Here is a 23,783-nt window from a genome sequence, read left to right as displayed (position 1 = left end):
TACTCTTCACAACAGGCATCCTGTATACAGCAGATCTCAGATGAATCCTCGCCAACATCTACTAGTATGGCGATAGAACTAGTAGCAATCTCAAGGAATCTATCTAAATCGGCTTCTAGCTCCTCCATTGCTGTAATTACCTCTTTCATTGATAGATAACTAACACTGTAGACTAGGAACCCTGCTGCTATCTCAAATTCTGACTGTGCTGCCCTCACCTTTTTCACTAATTTAGCTAACTTTGCCATTTCCCCTTTTTACCTTGCCTTCTTGGCTTCTACAGGACTTTTAGGTAGGCTTTTCAGTTAGTCTTAATTCAATAGGCTGTGAAAGCAATCGTCAGTTCTTTTAGCAAGTAGAGTGTTGTTCAGCCTTTAGCTCATAACAACAATAATTAATTAACACTGTGTTTAACCTGTAATAGCACCCACCCTGTAGCATTCTATGCAAGAAGCCTGTTAATGGTCTATTCACATTTAGTTATTTTGTTAATTAATACTGGCAGGATTTAAGTAAATAATAGCATTTAACCCACAATGATGACTTAACCCACTGCTATCGTAACTAACCATCTAGTTGCTCACAGTTGTAGTCTATCATAACGTCTGGTTAACCATGGTATTACACTAGAGGTAGAAAACCTCCCCCACCCCTTATCAGTAAACAATGGCCTTTAACTCCCAATTATAAGATCACCTCATAATCACTGTCTTTTAGTCTAATTTTTAGCTATATTGCAGTGTCTGGTCTCTCATAAAGCCTAGTTAAACCATGGATACTATTTTAAAGTTCGTCTAATCGGCTTAAAGCAAGCATCTATGATTAGATTATTAACCAAACCTAACTACTTCTCCTCTCAAGGCGTGTTAGAATTCGGCGGTTAGCTTACAAGACAATGCTAATTTTACTCCCCCACCACTCGTGGCAGTTAGCTAGCAGCTAGCACTTTATGCTAGACAATAGAGCTACTTAGCTTGCTGTAATCTAGTGACGCTAAGAAAGCTCTCAGGACAGTTAGCTGCCTGCTGAACCCACCCCTGGTTTAACGCTAAACACCTTTAACGGTAGCTTTTAGCTACAAACCCTGTGGTTAGCTTGCTGCTAAACCTCCTAACTCCTTATCTTAGCTCAGACAATAGAATCGTCAGCACGCAGCGTTTCACTCTAAAGTCTTTGTTCTCCACGGTCTTCGCAGAACTGTGGGGCTTTGTTCATAGCAACCTGATTGAGTCTCTGTCCCGGTAGGTTCCTCGGGCCCGTACGGTTTTACTGCCTCGGTCCTAGCGTCGTGTAGGCCGCCGGCTCCGTGTATCCCCCTTCGCCTCCGTGGTTCAGGTGACTCCTCTCGGTTGTTGCTGTGTTAGTTGAGGCCCTTTGTCCCCTTTGTTCACACGCTACTAGCACTGGTTCATTAAGCCAGCGTTGGTTTTGTGAGCCTATTTTTAAACCCAATTACTGTGAACATTTAAACCCTGTTAAACGACTATGTAATCAATCCTTGCGACTATCGCACACTAGTGATCAATTACTGTGAACATTTAAACTCTATTAAATGACTGTGTAAATCAATCCTTAAAACTAGGTGGCACACTAGCGATTAATACCATGAACATTTAAACTCTGATAAATGACTGTGTAATCAAATAGACAAACTAGTACTCTGAAGGCCTTATTAAAGGCCAGCACAGTTTAATACTGTGTTATACCCTCTGTATAACACGGTTAATCTGCTTAAACTCTAGGTTGTCCCCTCCGGGGACACCAGTAGTTTTATTAGTAATACACAACTCTGAAGGCCTTATTAAAGGCCAGCACAGTTTAACACTGTGTTATACCCTCTGTATAACACGGTTAAGCTGCTTAAAACTCAGTTGTAAGTCCCCTCCGGGGACTGCTAGAGTTTAATAACTGTGTTATACCTCTGTATAACACAGAGACCTTATTAAAGGCCGCTTAAACTGAGTAGAAAAGTCTCCTCCGGAGACTACTAGAGTTTAATAACTGTTCACTTTTCTAGCAAATCACGTGCTTCCTGCCTTGAGCAGTGGCTACGGTTGCTAAAGCCCAATGAAAAAGGGGGTCGAGGGAGGGTGGTGTTCTAAGCTAATCACTCAAATCAGTTGTCTTTTAGATATTTATTCACTAAATCACACATAATACATAAATCGAATACATAAGTTACATGGTCAGTTACAGATAGACCTGGCGCTGGTTCATTAAGTCAGCGTCAGGCTAAGGTATAAACAGACGTTAGTTACATCACTTAGACAGACCGGTTAGGTTATTAAACCTGTAAGAAAACAAAACACAGAGAACAACAATATTAAATGACGTGAATCCTCATCCCATTATGAACACATCAGAGTTATAATCGTTACATAGTTAATTCTCACTTACTTTAGTCCATCCATTCTCTCGCCAAGTTGTTAGCAACCTGTACCAGGTCCCATTCCCCTGGCACAGCAATTGAATCTAAGGTCCTGTGCTCAGGCAGCCTATTATATCAACTTCACACATAAGGTCCGCCTTTAGGGCAGAACTTAAGCAACAGGAAGTTCTGGTTACCCACAAGGCTTTGCGCTTGGTCATGTACTGCTACTTATCACACAAGCCTTTGTCCCTTATCTTCAACCTTCCCCCGCTTGGTATGCAAGGAGCTCTTTGAAGCTGCTACCTCACCAGGGGGTCTACTGTGAGCTTGCTAGACTCACTTAAATGGGACATTGTCTTCTCCAACAGGACAGTTGAAACTAAGTACATTACTATATCATTAATAATAATCCACAGTTATCTTTCATAATCATAGATTATTCCACAAGATCCAAACAGCTTGCTCCACACATTGTTTCACAGCTTATTTGGATCTGGGATCTCGGGAGCCAATTCGATGACGGGGCTGTTCCTTTTTTTCAAGATACTTGGTAGATGATTGGATGGGACCGTCTGTCTATCACCGTGTGGGCGTGCAAACACAACCAATCATATCGATGTGTCTACGTGACGTATGGTCGTCGCGACACCAGGAAGTCAACACCGTAGTTCAGTATTTCACCATAACAAGAACTCTCAAGAAGTTGCTAAAAAAAGTTATCATGGAGGTCGGAGATTTTTGCCGATTTTGTAACACGAATTTGCGCATAAAAGGTATTTTAACGGGTACAAGGAAGATATTTGATAAGCCTAAGCCTGCAAACGAAACAAGTATTAACGAACGCCTGATAGCGTTAGGTTTAACGCTGTTTAAAGACCCCTCCGTATCGTGTCGGATGTTTGGTCATGTCTTCGCTTGCTTCAAAGAATGGAAGAAGATTTTTCCATTTTAAGGCGATGGGAAAAAGAGGACAAAGACAGAAGACCTCCAGAAACGGCTACCGCTACAGCAGAAACACCGACGTCACCTGAGGCATCCTGCCTGTGGTCACCAAACTCACCTCTCAGCGTTAAAGCGTTTTACTCTTGAGTCTGAGTCAGTCAATAATATAGCCTTACAGTCTTTCAACATGTCCACGATACACTTTAGATAACGTATATCTCATTGTGCTATAAAAGTCTGTGCAATAACTGCTGCCAAGTAGTCAAAAATGTTGCAATAATTCACTGTTGCTGTTCATCAATGACTGGACCAAGCGCATCTTTATTTTTCTCATTACTTTAACACACAGAAAATATGTATCTCGAATTTGCACTGTTTAACAAAGGGTACTTGAAAGGGATATGAGAGTGTACATATACCTATTGAATATAGGCTAGGCATGTTTGTATTGTTTTTATAATCCTGTTATATATATATTGTTGTGATTTTCCCCTACCTGAGTATGCGCAACTATAGCATTTAGTTGTTTTTTCTATAAATAAATATTTTAATTTGCCTCACTTGTTCATGTTTACTTTCTAAAACAACATCATAACATGTTTGTACAGTATCAAAGTTGGATCCCATCTGTAAAATGGCAAACTGATCAATGCCTCTAGCCTAATGATTTGAAACAATCAATTTTAACATGGGGGGGGGGGGGAAGCAGGGATTAGAGTCATCATGCATAGTGAAAAGGGTGACATACAGTACCAGGACAGATGTAAAACAATGATGTACTTATTTTGTGATAAAAGGTTATCAATCTAAAAGTGATATATTTGCATACCTGGAAAAGAAACAACACCAGATTTTTTGCAGCGACAAACTTTTAATCACTTGCTTATGTTCAAATTACATACAAAACCATTTTAATCATGAGCATTCAGTCAACTAAATATTCCACAGCTTTAATTGACAACCAATGTGAGTCTTATAAGAGCCTTTAATGGCCAACTGCTTATTCGTCAGATGATTCTGAGCTGCTGTGCTGTGTTCCCATCTCAAAGTCCTCATCATCTTCATCAAAATACCCTGTATAATCGATGTCTGGCTCAGTGAAGCTACCCTCTTGAGAAGAAGGCTCTACATCCTCAATGTCACCAAAGACTTCATTGATGATTAGCAGAATTTCTCTTGCATGTTTTTTTCTGAATACGGGAAGGTTTCTAAGAATGTAAGACAAGTCAAATATGTGTGTGCAGCGTTCTACTACTGCATTTATGAGCTCAGCACTGAAACCAGTACATGCTGACTTGCTAGTGTAGACATGTGCTGTGTCTTTTTCTAAACAACTCATATACTCCTCTAACATTTCCCGGATAAGAGATTTGTCCTCTTGTGTTACCACTCTACATTTCCCTTGCATGCCAGGGAAATTCAAGCCCATCCCAAGAGCTGTTGTTGCAACAACCACTCGGCAGCTCCCCTCTCCACTAAAGGAGGCCAAAACTCTGTCTTTGTACTTAGACAGTGTGTTGCTGTGGAAGATTCCTATAAGGTGGTTCTCAGCCTTCTGATCCTGGTCTCTGTTAACCCAAGCATCTTCTCCCAATTCTGCTTTAAGATAGGTGAACACTCTCCCAACTAACTTCAGTGTTCTGCAATAGATTATGATGGGAGACATTGATAGACCCTTATCTTTGACCTCCTTTACTACCCAGTCCATACAGTTCAAGTTATCAGCAGGAACCCTGTTTGGGCTAACAGTCACGAGAGTTGCCTCCTCCATATTCAGCATCCTGGTCACACAGCCTCTGTTCTTGTTATCAGCAGATGCTGTCAACGCTAAAACAGGTAAACCTGAAAGACAATAAGTGCACATATGTCAGCAAACAAGCATTAATGAAGAACTGCTGTAGGCTACACTTTCTATTGTGTTATAAAGGGGAAATAATTAGGTTATTTATGTTATCGGGTAGCTTCAGGTAAAGACTGACATTTCCACATATCATACTGTATTTTCTTTACATGACAAATAACTACACTTGGACAGCAACACCCAGTCCCCTGGTTGAAAGAAAAATAAATCCTACATTGAGTCTAGGTAGCAGCAATAGTAACGTGCATAGTTGCATTACAACAATACAGTTACAGTAAGATCTGTGTTTAACATTTGGTCTGTTTGTGTGTGTTAGCTTATTGTTTATAATATAATGTTTGACCTAAATAAAACATAAATGTTACAACACTTCGTCTTTGAACTACTGTAACCGTATTTAGAAACACGCTGCTCTGTTTTATTTTACAGTTTAACATTACAGTGTATGTGTAGTGTAACAATTACACTATACAGCCATTTAACGGCGTTTAGCTTACCATTTGTATGCGACGTGAACTTCATCGACGACAATGCCCAGTAGGTTTTCACGATACACTTGTGAGGAAAGCATATCACGCCATTTATCTTCCAGTAACCACGTCTCCGGGCTACCAAAGACCAGCTGACATCGGCCGTCGAGGATGTCGGTGTGTGCTGCATTATCTACGAGTTGCCCAGCATAGAGTCCCAGATTCGTAGCCTCTTTGATTTGATCTGCTACGAGGGCAGTCAAAGGAGACGATCAATATAGGCTTCGGCTTCGTCCCCAGTTCTTTCGCTACCAGTGGAGCTAGTTGGTAAATTAAACTCTTGCCGAAGCCAGTCGGGAGGAGAGCAAAAACATCTTTTCCACGCAGAAAAGCCTTCAGTGCCATACTTTGCTCTTCTTTCAAAGAAGAAATATTGTCCAGTTGAGAAATAACTAATGTTATTGCAGCATCTATCGTCATATCGGTGTTGCTCATGGTAGCGGCCATGTTGACTAGTGAAGAAACTACAAAACAACAGTCGCTCTATATGGCGTCACAGCCGCTTTTGCCCAGATCCCACCCTTAGCTCACGCTGATTGGTCCGTACCGGGAGCGGTACGGCGTTAGCTCAACCCCTTGAGCGATCTCAGATGTAGCTGTCTTGAGGAACCTGGTTACTCAATACCGCCACCTCTGGCAGGGTCAGGTTAAGTAGGCGTGGGGTGTAGCTAGAAAAGCTGAGTGGCTAATTACAAAGTGCCGGGATTTTCTCTGCCGCTTCGAGGGCCTTTCTCTCTGGATTCCACGCAATCCCCCCACCCCCCCCATCTTAATTCCTACCAGGCACCCCCCCCCCCCCCCCCCGATTCAGGTTTACAGTAAGGCAGCCGTGACAGGGCCAGATAGTAGCAGCTAATTATCCACACAGTAAATCCACTCTAAGAGGAGACGTGAGAGCGAGACAGGGATTTATATGATGATGAAAGGGCACACAGCTCGTTGGGACATTTTGAGAGACTTTTCCCTTTTATTTTCATACAAAAATCGGTGTGAAATGTGTGTGTGTGTGTGTGTGTGTGTGTGTGTGTGTGTGTGTGTGTGTGTGTGTGTGTGTGTGTGTGTGTGTGTGTGTGTGTGTGTGTGTGTTTGTGTGCGCGCGTGCGTGCGTGCGTGCGTGCGTGTGTGTGTGTTCTGATACATTATAGACCTGGTTGTTAAAAAAAGGTTGAGGTTCAGGTTGGGGTTAGGATCAGGATCAGACATTTAGAGGTTAGGTTTAGGGCTGTGGTTACAACCACATTTTTGTTGATGCTAATGCTTTTGTTAGGCTAATGTTCTGTCCAGAATATGGATGCTGTGGTTCAAGTTTAACAAAGAAATTACCTTTTCTTCCTTTTAAATTTAAAAAAAAATGTATTTTATCATTAAAATATTAGCGTTTTGCACATTATTTGGGGGTTCACTTGCAATACTATTGTCATGGCCCACAGCGTGGGAATGGCTGGTTTATAGACGGGTTTCCTGTTAGTAAACATGAGAGGATATGACCGCGCAGAGGAGGGGTAAGCCTATAGAGGGCGCCATTACCCGCAGCAGCTTTGGTCAAATGTCCATTCATAAAAGAAATGATCTTCACCGGGTTTAATGAAAGTAGATTAAATGATGCAGTTTGTAATACCTTGTTTACTCAATAAAAATGATTTGTCGGGAGTTGGATCTGTTTGTATATAATAACAGCATTATGCCTATTATGCCTATAATAGCAGAACTATGGCTATGTGTGTGTGTGTGTGTGTGTGTGTGTGTGTGTGTGTGTGTGTGTGTGTGTGTGTGTGTGTGTGTGTGTGTGTGTGTGTGTGTGTGTGTGTGTGTGTGTGTGTGCATGTTTTGTTTTTAGTACGGATGTGTGCTGGTGTGTTAGAGCAGTGGTTTTCAAACTTTTTCATGTCAAGGACCCCCAAAACGATATGTATTTGGCCGCGGACCCCCATCTGAAAATATTTAGTTCCAGGGACACCCCAGAAGCAAAGATTTGAGTTACAAATGTTCGCTTTAAAAAATATATATTCAAAGATTTGCACACATTTTCACGATTTTTCAAAAATAGCAGATCTACATGCTCATAGCGCGGCACTCGGTGCCGCGCTATGAGCATGTATATCTGCTATTTTTGAATAGCCAAAATGTAAAAGGTCATAATTATTGTGATTTTTGCTATTGCTATATTAACACATTTAGCTGGGTACCCCCTGGAACCCCCTCAAGTACCCCTGGGGGTCCCCGGACCCCACTTTGAGAACCAATGTGTTAGAGTGCACATGCATGTTCGTGCACGTACTGTATCTTCCATATCAGTGATCGACCTTGACTCTTACAGGTTTTACATCTAACTCCCGAACACAACAACAGAGTGAACGGCCCTTCCGGTTCGTTTCCCCCGAGCATGCGCAGATTGCGCATTCTGCTCTGTGATGACGTCGCGCGGAAATCCGTCTATAGGGGTTATGGTTGGAGTTACACCCGCGGCGCGCAACTCAGGCTTTGCACACACAGTGCAGTAGGCTACACGTTCGTGTCTTTTTTGCGTTCCGTTATTGTGGGGACAGCGTTCGCTGAAAATAGCCTATCGACAAGCTCACAATGCGACACAACGCGTCGCATTGTGAGCTTGTTTTCAGCGAAAGCTTTACCCACAATAATGAGGTGGTTAACCCATTAAGACCTGGAACTGTGTCATTTTTAGATTTGAGCTAAAAAGCATTATTTTACACTTTGGGCTATTCAAAAATAGCAGATCTACAAGCTCATAGCGCGGCACCGAGTGCCGCGCTATGAGCTTGTAGATCTGCTATTTTTGAAAAATCGTGAAAATGTGTGCAAATCTTCGAATATATATATTTTTAAAGCCAACATTTTTAACTCAAATCTTTGTTTCTGGGGGGGTCCCTGGAACAAAATATTTTGATGGGGGTCCGCGGCCAAATACATATAATTTTGGGGGTCCTTGACATGAAAAAGTTTGCGAACCACTGATATAGAATATTTGTACCACTCAAAAACCTGTTAGGAGCACGTTTCAGGCCATTTGGACTCCATTGGTGGTACTTTGTAGTGACACTATTTTGAGTCTCCAGCCAGCTGCAGGCACACTTAAATGTTCTTAGGAAATTTGTTTCTAGTTCTTTTTATCTTCCTTGCTTCCTGCCTTCCTTGCTGTATTTGCCTCTCTTATTTTGTCATTATTTTTCTTTCTTTCTTTCTTTCATTCTCACTCTTCTCTCTCTCTCTCTGTCTCTCTGGCCGTGGTATACTGTAGCATTACATAGGATTTATTCATCACGTCATACAGCCTGTTGACATGAATGTGATCTATCGTTTGTCGTGGAGATGAGTGTCTCACTGTGTGTAATCATGTTCTCTCTCCCTGTAGCCCTTATCTCAAGCCATGAACCATACTCCACTCCCCCCTCTGTGTGTGTGTGTGTGTGTGTGTGTGTGTGTGTGTGTGTGTGTGTGTGTGTGTGTGTGTGTGTGTGTGTGTGTGTGTGTGTGTGTGTGTGTGTGTGTGTGTGTGTGTGTGTGTGTGTGTGTGTGTGTGTGCATGTTTTGTTTTTAGTACGGATGTGTGCTGGTGTGTTAGAGCAGTGGTTTTCAAACTTTTTCATGTCAAGGACCCCCAAAACGATATGTATTTGGCCGCGGACCCCCATCTGAAAATATTTAGTTCCAGGGACCCCCCAGAAGCAAAGATTTGAGTTACAAATGTTCGCTTTAAAAATATATATATTCAAAGATTTGCACACATTTTCACGATTTTTCAAAAATAGCAGATCTACAAGCTCATAGCGCGGCACTCGGTGCCGCGCTATGAGCATGTATATCTGCTATTTTTGAATAGCCAAAATGTAAAAGGTCATAATTATTGTGATTTTTGCTATTGCTATATTAACACATTTAGCTGGGTACCCCCTGGAACCCCCTCAAGTACCCCTGGGGGGTACTTGAGGGGGTACTCTAACACTTTGAGAACCAATGTGTTAGAGTGCACATGCATGTTCGTGCACGTACTGTATCTTCCATATCAGTGATCGACCTTGACTCTTACAGGTTTTACAATAAGCCAGACATGCGTGGTACACTCACACCAGCTAATAAATAAGGACTGTAATTTCCGCCTGTTGGGAAGACAATGATTAGATGAAACGCGTAAATATCTCTGCAACGCTGAGTTGAGTAAAGCTGTAGCAATAGCACACACACACGCACACACACACACACACACACACACACACACACACACACACACACACACACACACACACACACACACACACACACACACACACACACACTAGCTCCATTGATTAGAAATGGATAATTCAAAATATGCTCCCCATTGACTTACATTGTACGGTAAAACAGCTCTCAAAGTCACTCTTTTAGCATGTAAACAAACGCAAACAAAGTTGATTCAGACAATACAGAACATCACCAAACCCAGTACTGTTTGTTTTTTTTATAAAAATGTGAACTTCCTGTTGATTTTACTATTTTTATTAAGAAGAAAACCCGGACTGGATTCGCGAATTCCGGATTTTCAAATAGTAAAATCAGCAGGAAGTTAACATTTCTATTTAAAAAAACAAACAGTACTGCCGTTTGGTGATGTTCTATACTGTCTGAATCAGCTTTGTTCATGTTCGTTTATGTGCTTAAAGAGAGCTGTTTTACGGTACAATGTAAGTCAATGAGGAGCAAATTTAGAATTATCAATTTCTAGTCAATGGAGCAATTATTTTTGATTTCTTGTCCACCTTTGGAGTTACATCATGGCAAGGTAACTACACAACCCAAACCTCTACCAAAGTGGTCTTGCCCTTTAAGTACTGTACTTAAGTAAGTTCCATTACGTATCTGTACAGTAGACACGTCCGCGAGGGTATACTCATATTTCTTTGGCAGATTGATTGATCCATGGAAAAGGGGGTTTTATAGACAGTGAAATTAGCATGGGGTATACGGAGGGCTCGCTGACCAACTGTATATGCTGGGGGGGGGGGGGGGGGGGGCTTCACAGGCACACTCAAGGTGCAAATTTATAGCGATGGAAGCCAAAGCACATGCTTTACAAGACCATAGGAGCCACATGTGGAAATAATAACCATGCATATACTGTACTGTGCAATGTACGGGTACGGGTAATTCACGCAGACTTTCCTTATACGTCCCGGCGTCTTCTGCCGGTATCCATTATGGAATGTTATTCCCTTCTCCATAAATGCATAGTAATGCGCGCATGAATTTATGCAACGCTCTCTCTCTCCTTATCTCGCGAGCGTGTTCTGTCAAGCTTGCGAGTGTCGTAACAAACCCCCCCCCCCCTCAGCCTCTCTCTCTCTCTCTCTCTCTCTCTCTCTCTCTCTCTCTCTCTCTCTCTTGCTCTCTCTCTCGCTCTCTTGCTCTCTCTCTGTCTCTCTCTCTCTCTCTGCCACTCTGTCTTTTTATCTTTTTGTAGCTCTCTCTCTCTCTCTCTCTCTCTCTCTCTCTCTCTCTCTCTCTCTCTCTCTCTCTCTCTCTCTCTCTCTCTCTCTCTCTCTCTTTCTATAGCTGTCGTTTCCTGTCCTGCTTGTCTTTTTTTGTCTTTCCTCTTGTCTTTCTCACGTGATTTGCATATTAATTTCATAGTGCAGTTTTATAATATGCATACAATTGTTCCCACTGCAGAGAGTGCAAGCCCGCCCCCCCCACACGCACGCACGCACACACACACACACACACACACACACACACACACACACACACACACACACACACACACACACACACGACACACACACACACACACACACGCACACACACACACACACACGACACACACGACACACACACACACACACACGACACACAGACACACAGACACACACACACACACAGACACAGACACACACACACACACACACACACACACACAGACACACACACACACACACACACACACGCGGCGGAGTGAGTGCCACGGCTAGATTACATTGACTCATTTTACATAATAGCGTGAAAGCCCTTCATTAGACGGCATAATTAACGACGAATTCCTTCTAAGGCGTCTATTGAAGAAGGAACAAGACGGAGGCCTTGCGACGGCTATAATTTCAGCGTCCTTTGACCTGCTGAGGGGATTATGTCCTCTCACCACGTTGAGCCAGGCCTCCTCGGTCAGGATTATAACCGTGGCTTTGTCTCTGTCTCTCTGTCTCTTTGTCTCTTTGTCTCTTTGTCTCAAGACCCTGCACGCTGCTTGTACCTTTTTTTATGTTTTCCTTTTCTAACTCATTCACTCCGGAAAAGCATCTGTGTCACTTTAGATTTCTTTGGCTATTCAAGAGCTTGTAGATCTGCTATTTTTTTGAAAAATTGTGAAAATGCCTGCAAATCTTTGAATATATATATTTTTTATTTAAGCCAACATTTTTAACTCAAATGCTTCTTGAAGGGTCCTGCATGGAACAACGTATTTTGTAATGGGGGGTCCGTGGCTAAATACATATAATTTTGGGGGTCCTTGACATGAAAACGTTTGAAAACCACTGATATTAGAGCAACATACGTTTTTTTCCAAAAAACTGTTAGGATTTAGAAGACATTTGTAGAATCCTCCAGAAGCAAAGATTTGAGTTTCAAATGTTTGCTTTAAAAAAGTATTTATATTCAAAGATTTGAACACATTATCACGATTTTTCCAAAAATAGCAGATCTACAAGCTCATAGCGTGGCACTCGGTGCGCGGCACTTCTCAACCATTTGACTGGGATTATTACATTTTTCACTTTTACTCAAGAGCAAGTACTTTGTGAGAGAGGGTGTGAAATGACAAATAACTATACCTTCAGTTTGAAACTCTGACGGCCACTCTAGCCGATCTACTAAATATAGCGTTAATATAGCGTCACAATCATTTTAACCACTTTAACCATTATTCTAAACTTTGGCTATTCAAAAATAGCAGATATTCATAGCACGTCACTTTGTGAGCTTGTAGATCTGCTATTTTTGTAAAATCGGCCAAAAACATATACATTTTACTCAAATCTTTGCTTCCGGAGGTCCATGACACAAAACACTTTCAGACGGGGGTCCACGGCCGCCTATATATAGTTTGGGGGTCCGCGGCACGAAAGCGTTTGAAAACCACTGACTTAACCCTCTCTCTCTCTCTCTCTCTCTCTCTCTCTCTCTCTCTCTCTCTCTCTCTCTCTCTCTCTCTCTCTCTCTCTCTCTCTCTCTCTCTCTCTCTCTCTCTCTCTCTCTCTCTCTCTCTCTCTCGGTGCAGCCGGCATCGTGCGGAGAAGGCAGTGGTGTGAGATGGTGCCGTGTCTGGAGGACGAGGGCTGTGACCTGTTAGTCAATAAATCCGGCTGGACCTGCACACAGCCCGGGGGGCGAGTGAAAACCACCACGGTGAGTGAGATAGCCTCTCTCTCTCTCTCTCTCTCTCTCTCTCTCTCTCTCTCTCTCTCTCTCTCTCTCTCTCTCTCCCTCTCTCTCTCTCTCTCTCTCATATGATAATTATACGCTATGAACATCGCTGTAAAGGAAACGTCAAAATGTTTCTAGCTCGCCCAGAAAATCGTTTTTCTTCTTGTGCCGTCAAAGTCACATCTTTGGATATTAACTTGCTAAAAGGATCTCAGAGGATCTCAGGTCACAGGTTAGGCGTTGGGCAGTGGCTCTCAAACGTTTCAATTAAGGGGGCTTCAACCTTTTCAGGCCAAGGACCCCCTAGCTGAGACAGAGATGAAGCAGGGACCCCCCTCTATATATTGTATAAAATCGTGTTTCAGAATTAAACTTTTTTTTGGTTTACTTGGTCTGCTCTTTTTTCCCTCTACACCAAACACCTCTTTGCCAAAAATAGCCGATCTACAAGCTCGCAACGCCTCGCAGCGCGAGGCGTTGTGAGCTTGTAGATCTGCTATTTTTGGCTAAAGTGCTCCTCAGAAAAAGGATGCTAGAGTTCAAGTGGTTAAGGTAAAATAAATAAATCATATCACACAAAGATTTGGCGGACCCCCTGTAGTAACTCTGAGGACCCCCTAAGGGTCCCGGACCCCCTTTTGAAGACCCCTGTTTTAATTGCAAGAACCCCCATAGCTATGAGAGTGTGGTTCCATAGGTACGCTCTCAGAGTTACAGACCTGTAAGGGTCCATTTTGGACCCCCCCCCCTCCAGGAACCCAGAGGGTCCCTGCTGGACCCCACTTTGAGAACCACTCGCATATAGGGGACCCTCTGGAATGTACACCGTTTAGGCTGTGAGACAAACGTAGTGCATATATACATAGCTGTGTCATTGGCAAACCCCCAGCTGAAACGCTACCAGTCAGCCCGCTGGTTTTGAGTTTTTGATTTATGGGATATGGCAGATGTGTTTTGTCACTCTGTCAAACCCATCCCTGGCAGCCCCTCCAACGAGGATTGATGGGACGTCGCCGATAAACGCGTGTAACGCGTGTAACACGTTGGTCGTTCTGAAGCGAAGCAGATGTGATTTTTCAGATTTGATATCAAACAAGATATCGTCTCATGTCGGCGTGGAAAAACCTCCAAAGTCCAAAACCAGCAACGATGTGTTCGGCGGTGTTGATTTTCGTCGACTAAAACTATGACGACAAATGTTCGTCGACTACCTTTTTACGCTGAGGAAAACTAGATAAAAACAAAATATAAACTAAGCTATGATGACTGAAACTAAGACTAAATATACTGACAATTTCGTCCACAAATAAAAACTAGACTAAAATGAGATCCAGTAGAACTAAAAGACAAGTCATTTTATGTTTGGTGTCGGGTGTTGTGCTCTGAAAATAGCAGATCTACAAGCTCACAACGCGTCGCAGCTTGTAGATCGGCTATTTTCAGCATGCAACCAAGTGTAAAATCAGCCTTTAAGACGCCATCAAGGCACCGCCAACATACATTTTAGCCGACTAAATCTACTGTAGATTTAGTCGACTATAATCTTATGATATTTAGTCGACTAAAAGTAGACTAACAGTAAAACATTTCAGATGACTAAAATATGACTAAAACTAAATGGAATTTGATTCAAAAGACAAAGACTAAAACTAAATCAAAATTTGCTGTCAAAATCACCACGGATGTTTGGTGAGACAGAGACAACAACACAACCAGGTGCTCACACCACAAACAAGTGGTTAAATGTAACCACTTGTTAAAAGTACGACAGGTGCTCCAGGATCAAACGGTATAAAACGTGAGAGAAAAAAAAGGAGGATCCGGGCACTCGATGGTAAAAAGGAGGAAAAAGCCTTTATTGAAACATGTTTCGACTTCATCAGGCTGTTTTAGTTTTAACCCATTAAATCCGGGAACGCATATCTGTGTCATTTTAGATTTATTTGGCTATTCAAAAATAGCGGATATACAAGCTTGTAGATCTGAAATGTAATTTTTAAAGCGAACATTTGTAACTCAAATCTTTGCTTCTGGGGGGTCCTGGAACTAAATATTTTTAGATGGGGGGTCCGCCTCCAAATACATATAATTTTGGAGGTCCGTGACATTCAGAAGTTTCAGAAAAGTTTTAGGATTCAGAAAACATTTGTAGAATAAAGGTTGTGTTCAAGATATGTTAATTTATCCATCTGTAATGCTGATTGTGTACAAACGCAGACCCTAAGGGTCCTTATTGTCCCTAGATGTATCGTCCATCCATATACAATTCATTTCACACACATTTTTAGAGATTTGTTTTCATTTTTATGTCATGGCTCTGATTGGCGTACTGAGATTTCCTGCTTGCATTGTGGAGTATCTTTTCTCAACGTTAGGTTTAATGTGATAATCATTAACATTTCTCAACACGAAAACATAGAACTGCCGTGACCAGGCCTGGACTTTCATCATTTTTGTGGGAAGGCCACTTTGCCTTTGTTGTTATCAATTGTTTATGATTGGTCCTCGTCGTTATGTCTACAGCTCTAAACAGCTCAGCGTAAAACGGTAAGAAGCTCTGGTACTATAGATGTACCCTGTTTTAAAAAAAAAACCTCTGGCACTTGATGTGTTAAGATGGAGCGGAGGAGAACACAAATCAAAGAAGACAGCTTCATTCCGTTGTTGTACACATGCTACACAAACCCTCGCCGTGACGCGCGTCATGCCTGCGCTGTGTGATGATTTTCGGGCGAACGCGACGACGCATGAAATCGATCCCTCGCATGTCTCGATGCGTCCTCGACCGCACACTCGCCGTCGTGGAAGCATGTTTTTTTTCAGGCTTTAGACAACACAGGGAATGGATGTTTGGTGAATGATGATGTTTGCATGAAACATCCACTGGTGGAAATAAAGCAACTTCAAGTACATCTACTCTAGTACTGTACAATTTTGAAGTACTTTTACTTTACTGGAACTTCAACTCCACTACATCTCAGAGGCAAATATTGTACTTTTTTACTCCACTACAATTATTTGAAAACTTTAGTTACTAGTTACTTTGTTGATTTTGCGTATTATTACAAAACATACATTAACCACTTCAGCCCCACTGTATATATACTACGGCCATTTGAAAATAGCCGATCTACAAGCTCTCAACGCGTCGCGGTGCGACGCGTTGAGAGCTTGTAGATCTGCTATTTTCTAAAGATTTTTGATGTATTTTAGACATTTGAAAACGAAAGCATATTGAGTACTTTTAGTATATATGTTGATGCCAATACTTTTGTACGTCTTTTGGGGGTCCAGAAAGTGGGATACAAGCCAGTGAATCAGCATTGCAGAACATTGCAATGCCGACAGAGTCTGAAAGGTGAAGGCCGGAGTTCGTTTTTCGGTGGTACAGTATATAGAAGGCGGATTTGGTTGATGACTTCCTCATCGCCGGGAATTAGCTTGAATATTAGCACCGTTCTCAACGATAACAACGTCAACAGATGGGGAGTCAAGGACGCACGCCGTCTGCTCGCCCACCCTCGCTCTTTTTTCCCTCTTTTTTTCTACCTCTCCCTTGAAGACCCTTGAATGCCGCCCCGCCTCGCGCGGTTGATGCCAATTAGAGGTGTTTTATTATTTTATTTCATGTTACACAACATGCATCACACACACACACACACACGCACACGCACGCACACACACACACGCACACGCACACACACACGCACGCACACGCACACGCACACGCACACACGCACGCACGCACACACGCACACACACACACACACACACACACACACTGCCTGCAGTGGGGGCATACTGTATATTAGGGCGGCAGGGCATTATTAATGCAGCTGTCATTACTTAGTCATCGGCTTACTAACTTGTTTACTTCATGATGCAAGACACACACACACACACACACACACACACACACACACACACACACACACACACACACACACACACACACACACACACACACACACACACACACGTATGGTATGCTGTAGGTATGTGTGCTTATATAATGTATACAGTGCTTGTGTGTGTGTGTGTGTGTGTGTGTGTGTGTGTGTGTGTGTGTGCGTGCGTCTTGAACCGCAGCATCTCGCGGCATCACGGTTGGGAGCTGAACACACGCCTATATTCCGCGGCGAACCGAAGTTGACAGCCGTTACATGTTCCCCCCGCGATGCAATTTGTTATCTTTGTCAGGCAGATAGCCCGCACGCATGTACAGGTGACACTGAGGTTGGGCTCCATTTGTTATTCAATTTCTGTGTGACAGATGTAAGCAGTAATCTTGGCCAGGTGGGTGGGGTTACGGTTGACTGTGTGTGTGTGTGTGTGTGTGTGTGTGTGTGTGTGTGTGTGTGTGTGTGTGTGTGTGTGTGTGTGTGTGTGTGTGTGTGTGTGTGTGTGTGTGTGTGTGTGTGTGTGTGTGTGTGTGTGTGTGTGTGTGTGTGTGTGTGTGTGTGTGTGTGTGTGTGTGTGTGTGCGTGTTTTGTGAGCATAATTTGACAGGGTCCTGTTCAAGTACAGCATACATGGGCAACTGGTGGCCCGGGGGCCACATGCGGCCCCCACCTTCACTTAATGCGGCCCACAGGTTAATATCAGAATAGTGATATATTATTGATTTCAGCTGTTATGATTCCAAACATGCAAACATGACCCACTTTAATTACTTTAGTCTACATTAGTAGCTTAATGACTAGTATTCAAATTATAATGTATTTTTTATGTCCAATGTATTTGTCTTTAAGTTCATAAAGTTAACATAAGTATAACTAAATGCATTTGAAATAAAATGTAAATGTTACTTTTCAGGATTCCAATGTATGTCACTTTATACTCCATTAATAATTTGGCCTAAGTCAGGTTTAAAATTAAGTCAAAACACAAATTGGCCAAAGTCATTTAATCTTATGTTACAAAACTGACATACAGCTTTATTTGTACGTCAATAGCCATAATTATATTGTTATGAACTTTTTGGGTTTGTTTTGGTTCAGTTTTTTCTTAAAAAACAATTACATAGGCCACTATTTTAGCAAGGTGATGGTTTATTAGTTCAGTTTTTTTTTTTTTTTTTTTTAAGGCTCAGTTTTACTTTAGTTTCTATTAGTGTTAGTTTTAGTTTCTTATTGTAATATGGGGTAGTCAGGGGCGAGAAAAACAGAGAAAATAGCCGATCTACAAGCTCACAACGCGTCACAAGCTGGTAGATTGGCTATTTTCAAAACAAATATTTTTTAATATAAATATTGGACTATGAAGACCAAAACTAACACATGCATAGTTTTCTATGATTTTATTTCATTTTAGTTTGTTTTGTAAATAGCCCTATATACACACTATAGTTTCAGTTAGTTATCTTACAAAGCCTACTTTTAATTTGCCACTGACTAAAACATGTTGTCAGTTCTAGTTTTCATTATTTTGTTAGTTTTAGTTAGTTTTAATAACCGTATACCCGTTAACGTGAGAGTACACATAATGCTTAGTGTGTGTGTGTGTGTGTGTGTGTGTGTGTGTGTGTGTGTCTGTCTGTCTGTCTGTCTGTCTGTCTGTCTGTCTGTCTGTCTGTCTGTCTGTCTGTCTGTCTGTCTGTCTGTCTGTCTGTCTGTCTGTGTGTCTGTGTGTGTGTGTGTGTGTGTGTGTCGCGTTGTGAGCGTGTAGATCTGCTATTTTCAAACATTTTAGTACTTTTCCTTTTGGTGCTTTATGTACATTTTGATGCCAATACTTTTGCACTTTTACTCAAGTAAATTTTGAAGTCTGGACTTTCACTTGTAACAGCAGTGCCGGTTTAGACTCCACAGGGGCCCTAAGCTGGATACAGGAAAGGGGGCCCGAAAAAAGACGCGGGTAAAAAAAGACGAAAAAAAAAAAAAGAAAGACGCGGGTAGGCGGAGCCCTACGCAACCTGCGTAGTGTGCGTATAGGGTGGACCGGCTCTGTGTAACAGAGTATTTCTATATTGCAGTATTGGTACTTTTACTTAAGTACAGAACCCTCCTTTGCCCTCCACCCCCTGACCCCACCAAGCCCCCCCCCCCCCCCCCCCCCCCTTGCAGTCCTATCCATCACTGTGTGACGTGTATGTCTTGTACATGTTGGCTCCTGTCAATAACAACACTTATACAGTACAGTATATGGATTCCTTTTCTCTCGCTGTCTTCTCCAAGGCCGGCCACATAACAACCGTCTGTCAAGACCAGTGGTGGAAAGTAACTAAGTACATTGGGTTAAGTACTGTACTTAAGTACAATTTTGAGGTACTTTTACTTTACTTGGGTATTTCCAATTTCCAATGCTTTTACTTCTACTCCACTACATCACAGAGGCAAATATTGTACTTTTACTCCACTACAATTATTTGAAAACTTTAGTTACTAGTTACTTTGCAGATTTAAATTACGATATTATAAAACATACATTAACCACTTTAGCTCTATTTTATACCTAGGCTATTTGAAAATATAATATTTTCAAACATTTTAGCACTTTTTCCTTTGGGCACTTTAAGTACATTTTGATGCCAATACCTCTGTACTTTTACTCAAGTACATTTTTAATTCTGGACTTTTATATTGCAGTATTGGTACTTTTACTTAAGTAAAGAATTTGAGTACTTTTTCCACCACTGGTCAAGACTTTATTGGCATCAATACCAATTACAAAGCAAAAGGCATGTGTGATTCATTGTGCGCTAAAACAACAACAACAACACAGCAGCTATAGTCTCAATTATCTGTGTCATTGTTTTTGTTTTGCATTGGATATTATTAACCCATTAAGACCTGAAGCCGATTCTACAAATGCCTTCTAAATCCCAACAGTATTCTGAAAAAAACCCTGTAATGTTTCTTTATCAGTGGTGCTCAAAGTAGTGCTGGAGCAGCGCTGCCTTTGCTCCTCTGATGACGATGGGATCCTGAATGAAAGGCTTATCGCTGTCTCTCTCCCTCTCTCTCTCTCTCTCTCTCTCTCTCTCTCCCTCCCCATAGAAGGGCTGTTGACGCCCCTCCACCGTTTTAACCCATTAAGACCTGAAGCCATTCTTTAAAAAAAATCTAGATCCTAACAGTTTTCTGAAAAAAATATAAAAAATATTTTTTCATGATTTTTCAAAAATAGCAGATCTACAAGCTCATAGCGCGGCACTCAGTGCCGCACTATGAGCTTGTAGATCTGCTATTTTTGAATAGCCAAAGAAATCGAAAGTGACACAGATGCGTTCCAGGTATTAATGGGTTAAGATTGGCATATGAAATGACAAAAAGGAACTACTGTATCTTCTACCTTCCTGGTGTGCCGGTGGGGGGGGGGGGGGTGGATGCAGGGGCGTGCTGGGACCAAAATTCAGCTCTGGGATTTTCCGATTTTTTTCAATAAAAAAAAAAAAACATGCTGCAGTTGTTTTGGGTGGCCCACCGGCCGTCTGGCGGCCCGTAAATGGCGCGGCCGTTCTGGAATTTTCCCGAATTTCCCAGTGGCCAGCACGTCCCTGGGTGGATGGGTGGGGGGCGGGGTTGGACGGGTGGGTTGGCTGCTGTGCAATTACCTCACAGTTTATCTGACTTCTCTGGTGACAGGATGATCGTATGAACGGTTCAAAGGATAGAGGGGAGTGCAGGAGAGTGCGGCACGCCCTCGAGTATGAGAGTGACAGAGCGAGTATAAGACAAAGAGGAGAGAGAGAGAGCGATAGACTTGAGCTTGTCAGACACACATCCTATAAAGGCTGTTGAAGTCACTTTGAAATTGGTACGTGTCAAAGTGCCGAGTGTCGTCGACGCTGCTTTTTTTTCAGAGCTATGCTTAATGTATATACATAGCTGTACGCTGCAGGTGTTGCGCAACCAAATGAGCCGATACGAGGCTCACGGTGCGTCGCGATGTGACGAGTCGTGAGCTTGTAGATCGGCTGTGTTTGCTGCGCGACGCCTGCGATATCAAAGAAAAAATGGTAAACGGATAAAATAATGGAAAACATAGCATACATGTAGAAATATAAAATGGAGAGAACAAAACAAAACAAAAATAAACAATGAAAAAATATAATAATAAAATAATAAATGAATAAATACCTATACCTCTCCTTGGGACATTGAAATGATGAGATGTAAGGTAGTGACGTCTCATCGCTCTTAAGTGTTCTCAGGTTATTGAAATATGATATAAATGGTTGCCACAAAGGGAAATACAGGATCGTGTGTGTGTGTGTGTGTGTGTGTGTGTGTGTGTGTGTGTGTGTGTGTGTGTGTGTGTGTGTGTGTGTGTGTGTGTGTGTGTGTGTGTGTGTGTGTGTGTGTGTGTGTGTGTGTGGGGGGGGGGGGGGGGGGGGGGGTCTAGCTGTAATGCTTTCCATCAGATATATATGTGTTCCAGCCTCTCCCTCCATTGAAGTCGGTGGCTTTACATTTATCCAAGACACACAGTAATCATTTTTGTTTTGTGATCAACAGCAACACCCCAGGCAGATATATCTTGGTTCTTGGTTGAGTAATATTTCACCAGGATGGATCTATAGTTTGAAACAAGCACACAGGGGTTTGAGTACTCTGCGTGTGTGACCGTGCAATGCACACGGGACAGCAGACGCTCCACACGTTAGGTACAGTACAGCTACATGCAGATACATTACGAGCAGGAGACAGGCTTTCACATGAGTGCATAATGTAAGAGTGGAGTAGTGTTCAGTCCTTTGCTCCAACGGGCACTGTGTGTGTGTTGTCCACGTGCCCTCGAGCAAAGACACAGAAGCTCTAACGGCTCCTTGATGAGCAGGTCGGGGCCTCGCATGGCTGCCTGTACACACCAGTGATGTGTGAATGTGCAGGGACGTGCACAGATAGACTCTAGGTGGAGCTAGAGCACCTGCCCCTTTGCCCTCTTGACCAGAAGTGCCCTTTTGAAAAAAAAAAAGGGCACTTCAGGGGTCTTCAACAGGGGGTCCGGGACCCCTAGGGGGGTCCTCAGAGTTACTACAGGGGGTCCGCCAAATCTTTATGTGATATGATTTTTCTTTTTACCATAACCACTCCAAACCTAGCATCCCTTTTCTGAGGAGAACTTTAGCCAAAAATAGCAGATCTACAAGCCCACAACGCCTCGCGCTGCGAGGCGTTGTGGGCTTGTAGATCTGCTATTTTTGCCAAAGAGGTATAGGTGTAGAGGGAAAAAAGAGCAGACCAAGTAAACAAAAAAAAGTATACTTTACTTGCGCACCTGCCCCTCAAAATGTCTGTGCACGCCACTGTGAATGTGTGTGTAAATGTAATGCGTACATTGTAACGCACAGGTCAAAGGTCCTGCATAAATGGAGGCCATTTTCCTTGTTCTCTACATCATCCTATGCTTTATCAAACAAGGTTTATCTCCAAAGAAACAAGAGGCTAAAAGCCCTACTGTAAGAGGCTGTGCTACTCCTTACCAGTGGTGGGAAAAGTACTCAAATGTTTTACTTAAAGGACAACTTTGTTTTTTTACAACCAAGGTTTATGTTTTAGATTGTAATTAAAGTAAATAAAAGATGAATGTTACATTTTTTAAACTTTACTGCGTTCTATAGTTTTAGCAATTTTCGCAATATTTTTTTACAGTGGGCGGGTGCATTCTGTCCGGTGGCTAAATATGTCTTTTTTTACACAATAACCTGGTGTTTTCTTTATTATTATTTACAGTAGCTCTTCTAGCCCCCAATAACTCACATCTGACCATCAAAGACCACAGGACCTTTTTTATTGTGTAAAAAAGGCATATTTAGCCACCGGACAGAATGCCCCCGCCCACTGTAAAAAAGATCGTAAAACTATAGAAAGCAGTAAATGAAAAAAAAATAACACTCATCTTTTATTTACTTTAATTACAAGCTAAGATATAAACCGTGTTTGTAAAAAAGCAAAGTTGTCCTTTAAGTAAACGTATCAATACTGATATATATACCTGGGCTATTTTCAAATAGCCCAGGTATAAAATAGGGCTGAAGTGGTTAATATATGTTTTATAATGTAATCATTTATATCTGCAAAGTAACTAAAGTTTTCAAATAATTGTAGTGGAGTAAAAGTACAATATTTGCCTCTGAGATGTAGTGGAGTAGAAGTAAAAGCATAGACAATTCGAAATACTCCTATAAAGTAAAAGTACCTCAAAATTGTACTGAAGTACAGTACCTGAGTACATGTACTTAGTTACTTTACACCACTGCTCCTTACACTAGGGGTCTTCAACGTGTTTCAGGCCCCCCTTAGCTGAGAAAGAGATGAAGCAGGGACCCCCACTACATATTGTATAAACTTGTGTTGCAGATTAGACTATTTCATAGATTTAATAGATTCATAGACTTGTTTGACAACACTATCATCAGTGGGTTTTAGGCCATTTAACCCATTAAACCGTCCCCCCCCCCCCCTCTACACCAAACCACTTTGCCAAATAGCTGCGATGCATTGTGTGCTTGTAGATCAGCTATTTTTGGATAATGTTCCCCTCAGAGTAGGGATGCTAGTGTTCAAGTGGTTAATGTTGAAAAAAAAAAGAGGAAAATCCTATCACACAAAGATTAGGTGACCCCCCTTGTAGTAACTCTGAGGACCCCTAGGAACCCCCTGTTGAAGACCCCTGCCTTACACTCGGCATGGAGTCACCAAAATTAGATTATGAAATGCCC

At 42.1% G+C, this 23,783-nt stretch overlaps 1 protein-coding gene across 2 annotated transcripts in view; it reads left to right on the top strand.

The window, feature by feature from the left end:
- Positions 1-23,783, top strand: part of tafa5a (TAFA chemokine like family member 5a) — a gene marked incomplete at its 5' end in the record, with an annotated part of 180,839 nt that overhangs the window by 142,826 nt on the left and 14,230 nt on the right. For both annotated transcript variants that reach the window (XM_084050066.1, XM_084050065.1), the window contains one exon: positions 12,972-13,099. In XM_084050066.1, the coding sequence (XP_083906192.1) occupies positions 12,972-13,099 (128 nt within the window). The remainder of the gene's footprint in view (positions 1-12,971; positions 13,100-23,783) is intronic.

Source organism: Gymnoscopelus microlampas (genome assembly GCF_963454915.1).
Source record: "Gymnoscopelus microlampas genome assembly, chromosome: 23".
NCBI lineage: Eukaryota > Metazoa > Chordata > Actinopteri > Myctophiformes > Myctophidae > Gymnoscopelus > Gymnoscopelus microlampas.
Note: the sequence above shows the minus strand (reverse complement) of the source record. Positions and strands in the feature narration are given on the sequence as shown.